The sequence below is a fragment of the Gossypium hirsutum genome, chromosome A05 (genome assembly GCF_007990345.1).
Source record: "Gossypium hirsutum isolate 1008001.06 chromosome A05, Gossypium_hirsutum_v2.1, whole genome shotgun sequence".
NCBI classification, from domain to species: domain Eukaryota; kingdom Viridiplantae; phylum Streptophyta; class Magnoliopsida; order Malvales; family Malvaceae; genus Gossypium; species Gossypium hirsutum.
In genome coordinates, this window is record NC_053428.1 from 12,049,309 (window position 1) to 12,062,875 (window position 13,567).

Here is a 13,567-nt window from a genome sequence, read left to right on the forward strand (position 1 = left end):
CTGTAAGGACCTCTAATTAATAATCTAATTCAATTTTATGCAAAATGCTTCTAGAACACAAGTTTTGCAATTTATTCAATTTAGTCCCTAATTTCAAATTAAGCACTTTATGCATAGAATTTCTTCATGAAATTTTCACACAATCATGCAATCATATCATATCATAGACCTCAAAATAATTATAAAAAAATTCTTTCTATCTCAGATTTGTGGTCTCGAAATCACTATTCCGACTAGGCCCAAAATTAGGATATTACAGATGTTTTCTAGAAGAATAGCTAGAATTATCATGGACCACAAAAGAGTTAAAATCTTCCATTGGCTAGCTTCTAAGCAAAGGCTCCTAACTAATTTGGAGCATACTAGGTAGGGAATTGGTCATAATAGCTCTTGTCTTATTTGCGGATGCAAAATTAAGGACACTCTCCATGTACTGTGAGATTGTAAGGCAACGAAGGAAGTTTGGTTGCATGTCACCCCTATCGATAGGTAATGCCATTTCTTCTTTGGATCTCTACAAGATTGGTTGACTTCTAATCTTGGCTATCATGTGCGACTATCTGCTCGAGGGGTTACTTGGTCTTGTCTTTTCGGCCTAATTGCATGGCATATTTGAAAAAACAAGAACTTATTTATCTTTTCGGCCTAATTTGTTCACTGACGGTGTAGTAGCTAGTGGTTATGGTAGTGCTTCTACTGGGGGTGTCTTGCATGACCATAATAGGAATTGTATATTGGGATTTAGTCACTATTTGGATCATTGCTTAGTTTTTGAAGCAAAATTGTGGGGGATTTTAGATGGTTTACTAGTGATACTTAGCAAATAACTTAAAAGGGTCATGATTCAGACGGATAATCTGGAGGTTGTCAAGACTCTACAAAAAAATTTGATGACAGGGTCAGTATTATTGTGCTCAGTAAGGTTTGAAGAATTTTGAGAACTGAAGGGTTGTGGTGCATAAAGTATGTCCTTAAAGACCTCAACCAAGTTGCAGACTGCTTGGCTAAGCTAAGTTTGGTGGGAAAGTCAAGTCTTCAAGTTTATGATGATGCCCCAATTGAAGTTTTAGAGCTCATCCAACAAGATAAGGCTAACTATGCCTTTATTCAATTTATTTTGATGTAATTCTATCTCCTTATTTTTCAACTAAAAAAAACACACATAATAATAACTCTTTTATATTTGAGACCTATTTAATTTATTTTAAGTTAATATACTAGTTTTTTTATTCCATAATCAAACTTTAAAAAATACTACAAAGCTCTCTTTTTTTTAAAATAATTTTTTATATTTTACTGTATATCAAATATTCTTTTTATTTCTTGAAATTTATAAATATTTTCATATATATATATTAAACTATTTTTTAAGAAACTATAAATCAAAAAATATTAGTAATAATACATACGAATACTAATAAAAAATAATGCATCTATCAACAGGGTACTATTATCTTAATTCGAATAATTTTTAAAAACAACATAAATTTATTATTATGAAGGGAAAAAAAAAGGTTTTTGTGATTGCAGAAAATGAAGAATTTTTTATGATTGAAGTTCCTTAATCACAGAATTAGGTAATTAGATATTTTGCCAAGTGGGGTGGCTATCAAGAAAAGTATTGAGTTGATAATGATATACAACGAACCAAAATATTATAATAAGCTGTACCCACTAATTAATCTGTTTCTGTTCATTCCCGTGAGTCCATCCAACCGCAATCCAATCATAATTTGCCTAATGATTAAAAAATAATAATAAATAATGCATTAACCTAATAAGATCAGAAAAAATCAAGATAAAAATGTATTAAAAATAAGAAACATTGTCGAGATTTGGAGTTTTGACGAGCAAAATTAAAATTGATAAAATGCTCATCCAAAGTTTGAATTCTATAAATTTATTTTTGTCTCATTTAGGTAATATTCAAAATATTGATTGAAATTGAAGGTAGGGGTAGACTCTTTTGCCCTTTAACTCAGCAGCCCTCCTACGTCATTGGTGGCTAGTGAGGGTCAGCTCCCATATCCTTTTCAGTAAACAAATATTATTTTCATTTTTTTTATAAAATTTAAACTAAATAAAATATTTCGATTTTAAAAGATAAAAATAAAAACATGTAACAATTAAAAAACAACAAACTTGTTTTCATTTATTTCAATAAAACTGTTTTGTAAAAGAATGTGTTTGATAAATTTAAATTTTATAAGCGTTGAATCTATATTAGAAATGTATTTGATAAATTTAAATTTTAAATGCGGTTAAATTTTATAAGTGTTGAATTTATATTAAAAATTACTTGACCCAAATCAAATTTTATGTTTTCATTTATAATTAATTTAATTTTTTTATAATATAAAAATAAATATTTTATATTTAAAATAGTGAAACTAATTTAAATTTTTATATAAAAATATTTTTCAAAAAAGTTACAGAATTATTTATTATTTTTTATTTACTTAGAAATTTTTTTAATATTTATAAAAAATTAAATTTACCAAATAATTTCCAAAAGCCTTGGAAGTAAAATTCATTTTGTTAAAATAAGTTAAAGCATAAAAATTCAAAATTAATATTAAAAAATTAACAACCATACTAATTTATCATGGATGATTAAAAAATCCTAAAACATTATACTAAACTGAACCAAACTCACCTCTACCTTAAATTAGTTGACCTTAATTCAAATTTATAAAATTATAAAACTTTCTACATATTAAATCTCTTATCCTAATTTAGATCCATATGAATGTAGAAATTTTTTATTTTATTTTTAATATTTTTATTATAAAAAATAGAAATCAAACATAATTTTCAAATATATATTTGTTAACGTGTCACTAATACAAGGCGGTACAATTGCAAGCACAATATAATAATATAAATTATAAGTATAAATACATGTTCGACTAACAATAATGGCATGTAAAATCAACTTAATATAAAGTACAATAGAGATGGTACAATTATAAGCACAACATAAAAGTATAAATAAATGTCTAATTAACTACAATAACATGTAAAATCAACTTAGTACAAGACACAATAGATAAAGAATCAAAAATAACGGAAAAAAACCCATACATAGTACACATAGTACACGCACAAGGTGAAGTGGAGACTTACACAGCATAATTAGAGATAATAAAACTTAAACTAACCCTCCATCTTAACAATCAAGCCAAGGCATAGGCATCATTTGTTAAAAAAATACTTTTTTAAAATTACATATGACAAATAAAAACTAATACTGTAATTCGCTTTTTCTCCTTTTTTTTTTTTAAGATAAAAGAATTTTTACATATACAAGCTTTACGGGGTTGTGTCACCAACGTAAAAAAGAGCAACCTCATTAACAAAAGTATTTTATCAAGCCTCAGAATTTGAGCTTAATTTCAAGTATTTTTTAATTATTAAAAAGAATAAATGAGTTTTTTTTCCAATTTTGCTAACAGATGTTTTCCTAGTCTATCTGTTTAAGAAGTAAAATTAATATATCTATCTCTTCCCTTGTAAAAAAAAAACCCTTGAAAAGTATGTTAATTTTTTGGTATAAACTTAAAAAGGAAGAAATGATGAGCTCTTTAGGTGAAGCTGCCATTAAATTCATCTCTGGAACTCAGCCCTGTATCTAGGGCTCAACGCATACCATTGTTAACTTGCAAATACTAGAATCTCTTCCCACCAAGGTTTGAGCAAAGAATCTTTTTGTGATCATCCATTAACTAGCAACGACACGCTCAGTTATATGATTGATTTTTCGAAACTCGTAGGGCACATCTTCGCTAGACGGGCCAGGTAACCATTTTGATGCATTACGTGGAATTCAGCCTATTAAGCCAGGCCGAACCTTTCCCTTCCTTAACATGCATGATAGTGTAAATCCATGATAGTCGCATCACCGAACCAAAATTCAGCCGTGTTGGGCTGGTTTTCAGATGGAACTGAATGGTTTTATTGCAAGTCTATACTTCATCATGGCTTCACCGAACTTTTTCTATAAATAGATGCTTACATTAGCTCTAAAAGATCGCATAGTAAGCACCATTTTTTTTTGGGGGGGGGGGGGGGAGGGATAATATATGACCAACCTTAGTGACTCTGAACTGAAACTGTTCTGTTTCTTCAATGGTGTTACTACGATGATAACAGCATAGGCGGATTTAGGGTGGCAGGGCCCGCCCCTTAAAATCAAAATTTTGTCATTTTAATTCTTTGAATTTTTAAAATTTTAAATTAATAAAAATAAATTTATAATTTAATCTCCTAAAAATAATAAAAATTTAAACTAATTCTTTAAATTTTATAAAGATATAAATAATTTAATTTCAGCCATGAAATTTTTTCCTCCTTTTGCACTAGATAACAGGGTAAAGACCAATGAATGCCTAGCTAGCTAAGCCTTATTAGCTCGGCTTGGAAAACCATAAACAATAAACAAAATCCGAACCTTACTACTAATTTGTACGTACCTAGCTAGCATCCCATTGCAAAAGCACTCAAATGAAGCACTTTTTCCAAGTAATTTGAAAACCAATGGCCTCTATCTCTTCCAAAACCATATGATTGTTCATCTGCTTTTTTGTTCTTTGAATCATCGGGATATTGAAGAGTAACCACAAAAACATTTATGTTACGTTTGGTTGAAGGGTTATTCTTTTCACATGCTTTAGTCATAGGTTAGTTTATTATTTTTTCACTTGTTTCGGTCATTAGTTAGCTATAAACTAATCACATTTAATTATTCTAAGGAAGTCTTATTTTTCATAAAAAAATTTTACTCATATTTCTAACTGCATATTTAAATTATACTAATTATATTTTATTTTATATCTTCACTATTTTAAAACATAAGTGTTAAATAAAATTTTTCCTCATATTATTACATTAATAACCAAATGTAAACATTAAGGATAGTTAATGATGATGATTAATGATGGTGTGACGGTCAAAATCATTAAGCAATCTGTATGAAGTCGCGGTGGAAGACTGAAAGCAAAGGCTCTGTTGCTCAGGATTTATACAACATGAATTACTGTGTCAAAATTAATACAAATATATAACACCTTAAAAACAGCATGACAGCTGGTTTTAACTTTCAACAAGACAGAATGTTTGACCTCTGGAAAACAAATTGAGCTTCAGTTGACACTCCCTGATTCTAATTAATTTGCAGATTGATCCTCAACCTCATATAACCAGAAACCAAAAAGAAGGGCATTGAATTAAGTGCAAAAACAGCTGTTTCGATGAAACCATTGATGAAGGGTTCAGGGTGCCATCAACAGTATGAAATGTAATCGGTTTTTATGTATGTGCCATGTATAAACATCTGTTAATAAGCAACTTCCATAAAGATTTTGGAGATCAAAAAGGGGCTTAGATTGATGTGAATCTAAATGCAATTCTACAGGATACAGGAAAGGGAGTTAAAGAACAGTCGAGAGTGAAGCAAGCATTTTTGCTTTTAGCTATTATTCTTTCTATAAATATAAAGTAAATTCTAGAGCCAGTAGCCACCTAGCACTGCTGCTTATTCTTTCTGTTCCATAACAAGTGGAAGAATTACTTCCTAGATATTGCTCGGAGTTGATGTTTCAGATGAACTTCCGGGCGAGTCACCCGCTACTGGGTCCACTGATGAACCACTTGGAGAGACACTTCCACTTTCGGACACGATTGGTATCTTAACAGCTGCTCTTTCCATCTCCTTCTCAAGTTCTTCTTCCCTACGCAATGCAGTGAATTGGACATCCAAAGACCTGGCTGCCGACAGCCATGCAAAAACAATCACCATAAGTATCCCTCCAAGGTATGGGGTAGAATTTGCAAGTGATCCAAAGGTCAAGATCATGAACTGCTGGATCAGAGCACCCCCGGACTTCCCCAACGGGTTGCAGACAACATCAATGGCAGCCTTCCCTTTAACCTAAAGGTAGCATCAAATAGGTTCCAATTAAAACGACAAGAAGACACACAAAAAAATTGAAGTTGAAATTGCAAGATTCCAAACCTTGGTGTCCTCGTCCAATGGAATATAGGCCATTTCTTTGCAAGGATCAAATAAACTGTACTTTGCACTCTTACTGAAAATGTTTTGCAAGGCACCTACATATACAGCTGCAAGAAGAGGAGTCATCCCAAACTTTGCAAGAGTGGGTGCAAATGGATCTCCGAATAATATCAAGGAAAAGAAACCGACTCCAGTCAGAAGCAGGACAGTGGGTGTAATCGTCGCTGCAACTCCCCATCCGTATTTGTCAAATATAAATTGACTTAGCAACATCATAATGAATGTTGCTACTCCAGTGCCAGTTGAGAAGTCACCCATGAAGGAGGAATATTCATTAGGGCTTGGAAACTGCAAAATGGAGAATCATTTGTTAATAAGCCTGTTAAGATAATAATAATAATAAAACATTAGCAGACCAATAACCATAAAATTTTACCTGAGCTTTGAGCTTTGATTTCCAGGTAACTTCAACAAGGTTGATGCTAATACCATATGCAACCACCAAAGTGGCAAGATCCCTGATATACCTTGAAGACACCAAGAATTTCAAGCTCTCCATTGTTCCCATTTTAGGCTTTTCCTGCAAACCAATTGACAGAAAATAAATAAATAAACTTGGCATCATATATGCTTTGACCACACAATTTCACTCGGAATGCATTTATAATATAAGCATGGAGAACCCCCCACCCCCAATTTGTGAAATCTTACAGTCGTAGGTACAAATGAAGTATCTTGACTCCAAATATCTTAGCAGCTCAACAGACTTTAGTATCAATGATAGACAAAACAAATGAACATTTTGGTCGGAATAAGCAGACCTGGTGCCTAAGAACCTATCAAAATTAAAAACAAATATGATAAGCATGAAGAATAGCTAGCCAAAAGATTACCTTCTTTTTCCTGCTACGAGTGGGAAGGGGAACAAACGTATTCACCCACCAGTACAGGAAACAGATGACTGCCCCCATCAGCACCACAATGCTCATCATCCCCCTTAAGGAGATGGCCCAACCATCAATTCCAGGACCCAGATTTTTCCTCAAATTAGAAAAGTACTTAACAGTTCGACCAGAGAAAATGAGGGCAACATTCGCACCAAGTCCAAACAGTGGATAGAATCTCTTTGCTTCATCTACAGTAGTTATCTGTACAAGAAAAGTGCAATAGCATGTAAATGCAGCTTTAATTCTAAAATCGAGTGAAGACTTCTGAGTTTCAACTAATGCAGAAAAACTAGAGAAAACACACTAACTAAAAGCTTAGAAGCATGAGTAATAGATTGCCACTAAACATGTAAAGCAAATGCCACACTCATAAAAGCTTAAATTCTGTATAAATGAACAAATACGAGGTGCAAAATCAATTAAGACATTGAAAGTTTGAACTGTTAGACTTAGAAGTAACATTCAATTATTTTCTTCTTGTTTGCCCTTGCTCCTATGCTTCATACATACGCCCAGAGATGCTGGAGAATGCTCTAAATTATAGAATTAAAACTCAGATAAGTTTCTTAAATCTCTCATACACCTAACAAATTTTCTTTTACAATTCCTTATAGGGTTTCAATTGCCAGTATCAGAAAACAAAAAACTTGTTCAGCAAATAGAATTTTCAAATCAAGGATAGAACAAGTTTACATCAGGAACCACCAATCTAATATATAGCAAAGAGAAAATTATATTTAGAAGATCATCAAATTTTCTAAGCCGTACTCTTTTTCCATTACAAGATCTACATATGTATGTAGCAATACCGGGAAAAGCAGAAAGTCATAAACAAATATAACAAAACAAGATAACTCGATGAGCGAGAGCAGTTAATCTAGCAAGTCCAATTTATCCAGCTTAAAGGATAGGAATTATAAGTAATCTTTAGCAAGAGATCTACTTGTTAAGGGAAATAAAATAAGAATATTCAAAGTATATCATATTTACAAATATTTTAATGAAAAATTACGAAGTTCTGACACCAGAATCAAAATATATAAAACCAACATGGTTATACAATCATACAGGTGAATCACTTGCAACATTCAATCCATAAGATAGTATAACTCACCTGATTAGCAAACCCCCAAAATAGAACAGAAATGACCACACTACCCCAAAGTTCAGCCATGACATAGAACAAGCAGAAACTCCAAATCCTCAGAATTGCAAGAGGACCAAGAAATCTTGGTCCAAGGACTGCAAGAAGCTTATCAGCAAGTGCTTCAGGGTGGATGTAATTGCTGAGAGGATACAACAGAAACCCAAATGAACCAAAAAAGATTATGAAAGGAACAATAACAGTGTAGAAAAGAGCCTTCTTTGACAACACATTTGCCAACTTTGTATATAACAACATGAACCCAACTGCCATAGGCAAATTAACCCATGTTTTCAAAAAGGGTATAATCTCAGCACTGCTTCCTTTAGCTGTCACAACCAAGACGTCCTTTGTGTCCCTGAGTATTGTGTAGTTGAAGAGGATACAAAAGAACATTAACCCGAGTGGGATAATCTTCTTAAGAGTCACAAGCTCAATACCCAAGAACTTTGGCTTCTTCTCAGATTCTCCAATCAAAGGCTGTCCATCGCCTGCAGCGGCAGCCTCGGCCTTGCAAATGAAGCTCTTCTGTTCCGGGAATAAACCATTTGGTTTTGCTACAACGCTTGGAACTCTTTTATAAGACACCGACAACCCATTAAGGCCTAAGGGTTTCGAAGCAAAGAGCCTCTGCTTTAAGCCTTGTGATGGGTTCAAAAGGCTTCTGGCTCTGGTCGGATTTGGTGGTAATGAAAGAAGCCCTCTGGTTTTTAGAACAGCTTCCATGTCTCTCCTATGGTTTCTTCAAAAGAATTGAGGAATCAAATCCCCCACAATATGCTGTGAAAATTTTCAGAACATAAGAAGGAAGATTGAGAGATAAGGTGGCGGGTTAGATTCTGGAGAAGATGGTTTTCTCGAAGAAAATGGCTACTACCAAAATACCTTTTTTTATATCAAATGGACAAAGAAAAATCAAAACCCTTAGAAAAAAACAAACATTTTTAATCCAGGTTAAAGAATTTAGAACCATTACAACTTTACAATGTTTTTTTTTTCCCTCCCTTCAAAGAGTCATTAAGAAGAGGTTAAAAAGGTCGCAGGGGGTTAAATAAGACGACAATTTTTTGCAAATTATGAGAGAACAAATTGTGGACGAACTGACTCAGTGATTTATGAATTATGAGACAGACACAGTGAAAATATGAAAGCAATAATAACTTTTTTACCCCTCTAACTTTATAAAAAAATCATTTTAACCCTTAATTTAATTTTAGCTAACATTTTCAACTTTGTTAATGTTAGTAGATGACACATAAATATTTAATTAATTTTTAAATTTTAAAAAATTATATATTTTTTAATTTTTTAACAATTTTAATATTTTTATGTTTTTAAAATTTTTAAATTTTAATAAATTAATTAAATTATGATGTGTCATCTATATTAAAATTCACATTTATTCAATGCCAATAAAATTAAAAGCATTGATTTTTTTATTTATTAATTCAACAAAATTACAAATTTAAGAGTTAAAAAAATTAAAATATTAAAGTATTTTTTAAAATGGAAAGCTAAATAAATAATTATACCAATATAAATTAGAAAAAGAAGTACAGTCAGGGGTCAGGGGTCAGGGGGGAAACGAAAAGTATCTTCACCAAGTTTGCAAAAAAGTGTCACGTGTGCATTTACAGTCTTGCCCAACCCAAAACACCTTGTCATTTTGAAGAAAATGATCAATTTGACTATGTGGATACTGGTGACAATTTTTTTTAATTTCTTTTTAAACGAATAAAAAGATTATCTCAAAATTTTTATAATATCCGAAAGTTAATCGTTTCTTTATGAAATATTTGTTTTTTTTATATTTTGATAATTAGTCTGATAAAAAAAAAACCTTGACTTCACCATTAAATTAAATAAATACTTAGGTAATTTTTATTATATGAATAAGTTAAGTGGCATTCAAATGATAATGTTTTCATAAATTTTTCCATCTATAATATATTTATGTTAGTGTAATGAGTTAATTTAAGGTATAATGTCAGATTTAGTATTTAATGTTTATATTTTTTGTCAATTTGATTCTTTTTATAGTTAAATTTGGTCTTCATCTTTTTAAAAAAAGTCAAATTTAACAATCAATCTTTAAAAAAAAGGTCAAAATGATATTTTTAACGAAAATACTAATTAAAATATTACATTTTTAAACACGGCAATTTGTATAACAATCCACATTTAGTCCGTGCTAATTTTTATGAACATTTTATTTTTTTATTTTATAAATTTTGAATTATTTGTTGACGAAACATTTAAGACAAATGATGTTATATTAACATAACATGTATATGGACTACCATGCCATTTGCTAAGTCAACAATGTTAAAAATAATGTTTTAGTTATTATTTCCCTTAAAAAAAAGTAGTTTGACTTTTTTTTTAAATTAAAATCCAAATTTAGCAAAAAAAAAAGTAATGGTTAAACTGACAAAAAAATATAATATTGAGAGTTAAATTTATTATTATGCATTAATTTAATAATGTTGTAAAATCATTTTTTATAATAAAAAAAAGAAAGTATGAATGTGATTTTGTTATCATATAATACATGGGGTTTTGAGTATTTTTAATAAATTGTTGGCATAATTTTTTATATTATCTTAATTTATTTACACGGTGACGTGAGTAACTAAAATGTTTTATATTTAATTTCAGTGATCATATTTAGAATTTAGTAATTGTAATTATCTACAAAATAATTTTTAAATTTAAATTAGTGTTTGTTCATATAAAGGTTTATTTTCCTTTTATTATTTATGTTTCTTTTTAAAAGTAAAAAATCCTTGGAATTTATCCAGATCCTTATAAAGGGCTAAATAAATCTCAAATGCCAAGTGATGGTAAACCCTAAATCATTGGGAATGAGTTTAGGTTTGAAATGGTATTTGGCTCCTCCGAATAAGGGTAGCAGCATAAAAAATAGGTTTAAAGCCTAGACCCAATAATTAAGGGACATAATCACATGTTACTAAAATTAAGATACAATTGTAAGAACCATGGAAAAATTAGAGAAAAGTAATTATTAGTGTTGACAAAATCAAAATAGTGTCGTTTTTTCTATATAAAAATATAATTATAATTGTTATACTTCATTCGTGTTAGGACACGTGACAAACTAAAAAGATATTTAAACAATAAGTCTACCACCAACAAGCATAGATATTACCTGTGAGCTCACCCTCTGAGATGACTACTCGAGCAAGAGATAGCCTAATATTTATTGGGAGCATGAAGTCATTGGAAACTAAACATTACGTGGGCTTAACTGCTTTATCTCATCAGAGTCAAAATGAATGATAAGGTTTGTCCTGACACAAACATCGTCTTATCGAAGAAATCCCTTTCACGCACTCCATAATGATGACTAGATGGCAAATCCAACATGTCAACACCATAATACACAATATCCATACCTATAAATACCTCTAAGAACAACGAAGAATAGGTCGACCCTTCAAGAGTACTAAGCTTACATTCTACCAATGCCCTTTTAGCCCCTAACCTTCAAGTTCTCTTTACTATCATTCTCCATAATCTCCAACTAAGGGCTAAAAATATGTTGGCAAAATGTAAGCTTAGTACTCTTGACAAATCGATCTATTCTTTATCGTTCCTGAAACTATTTACAATAATGGATCACATGTAATATAATATTAACATGTTGGACTTGCCATCTAACCATAATTACGAAGCATGTGTGAGAGATGTATGTGACAAAATAGACCTTATCATTCATTCTGACTCTAAGGGAATAAAGCAGTTAAACTCACATAACCTTTAGTAACCAACAACTTCATGTTACCAATGAAGATTAGGTCAATTGTTGCCCAGGTAATCATTTCGAGAAGGTGAGCTCGCAAATAATCTCTCAATTGGGTGGTGGTAAGCTTTTTATTCAAATATCTTTTTAACTTGTCACGTGTCTTAACGTGAATATAATATAACAACAATAAAATATTTTTCACTGCATTCAAAAGAAAAAAATCAACAAAAACGAATTAATATCCAACATATTTGCCCATCTATAATTGGACCAAACACATGTATAGAATAAAATTGAAAACTAAAGCCAAAAAAAAATGTTAAAATTCCAACACATGTAAATTCTTCTTTAAATTATTATGTAATAATATTAAGGAATTTTAATTTAATTTTATATTTCCAACACATCTGACAAGAGAAGAATGAATGACATCTAGTTCATGTTTTTTTAATATAAAAAAGGGTCTTTTAAAATGAAAATTATAAATATAAAAAAATTTACAAAATAATATCTATAAATCATATATATTGATCAGATCAGACCAGATCAGATACCGCTCCAGTTGAATGTAGATTCCGTTACTGTATTGAATGTAGATACGCTTTGGTTGTCTCTCTTAGTGTCTGAAAGTTCCAAAGCAGACACAAAAGTTTATGAATCACTAGTTTGGGAGTTTTTTTTATTAAACTAACCCCAAAAAATAAATAAACTATCAAAATAACCTAACTTTTAAATAAAATACAAAAATAACCCGTTTTCTACAGTAAAAAGTGGTAAAGCCATATGATATGGCGCCACCACAGTGCCACGTCAGCAACGGCTATTAAAAAATTATTTTTTAGTGGAGCCATGTTGAATGGCGCCACCAGTATAAAATACCAGGAAAATATTTAAAGTTCTGAAAAACGGGGTACTTAAAAAAATATACCATTTTCGGGTGGAGCCATTCTAAATGGCGCCACCACTTTCCTACCTGACACTTTTTTTTTTCATACTTCTTTTGTTCTTTTTTTTCCTTTTATTTTCATATTTCTTTTTTTTACTTTTTTATTTTATTTCTTAATAAATTGTCTTTTTATTTTTTTCTTATTTTATTTTGTTTATTTTTTATTATTAACTTTAAAAAAATTGTAATGTATATTTTTAAAATTTTAATTATTATTTTTAAAAGTATTTTTTTAATTTTAGATATATATTTGTGAAATTAATTTTTTATATATTTTAAAAATGTATTTTTCAAATTAATTTTTTAAAATTTTAAATATTAATTTTTAAATATTAACCATATTTTTAATAATATAAAATCATTTAAACTTTTAAAATTTGTAAATACAATTTCTTTAATTTCTTTTTACATTTTTTAACTTTTTTAAAAAAAGTTATTATTCAGGTCCCCTATATTTTTTAAAAATTAAAAAAAAGTTAAAAAATGTAAAAAGAAATTAAAGAAATTGTATTTACAAATTTTAAAAGTTTAAATGATATTATATTATTAAAAATATGGTTAATATTTAAAAATTTTAAAAAATAAATTTGAAAAATAAATTTTTAAAATATATAAAAATTAATTTCACAAATATATATCTAAAATTAAAAAAATATTTTTAAAAATAATAATTAAAATTTTAAAAATATACATTACAAATTTTTTAAAGTTAATAATAAAAAATAAACAAAAAAATAAGAAAAAAATCAAA

General features: G+C 29.7%; 1 protein-coding gene across 1 annotated transcript; it reads right to left on the minus strand.

Moving 5' to 3' along the window:
* Nucleotides 1-5,365: 5,365 nt before the first annotated feature.
* On the minus strand, nucleotides 5,366-9,185 carry LOC121229341 (ADP,ATP carrier protein 1, chloroplastic). The gene is made up of 5 exons (XM_041113414.1): nucleotides 8,075-9,185; nucleotides 6,907-7,161; nucleotides 6,450-6,593; nucleotides 6,014-6,361; nucleotides 5,366-5,929 (listed from the first exon to the last, which is right to left on the minus strand). Exons 1-5 carry the CDS (start codon nucleotides 8,828-8,830, stop codon nucleotides 5,573-5,575), a joined length of 1,860 nt encoding a protein of 619 aa, XP_040969348.1. The 5' UTR covers nucleotides 8,831-9,185; the 3' UTR covers nucleotides 5,366-5,572.
* Between the last annotated feature and the right edge of the window lie 4,382 nt (nucleotides 9,186-13,567).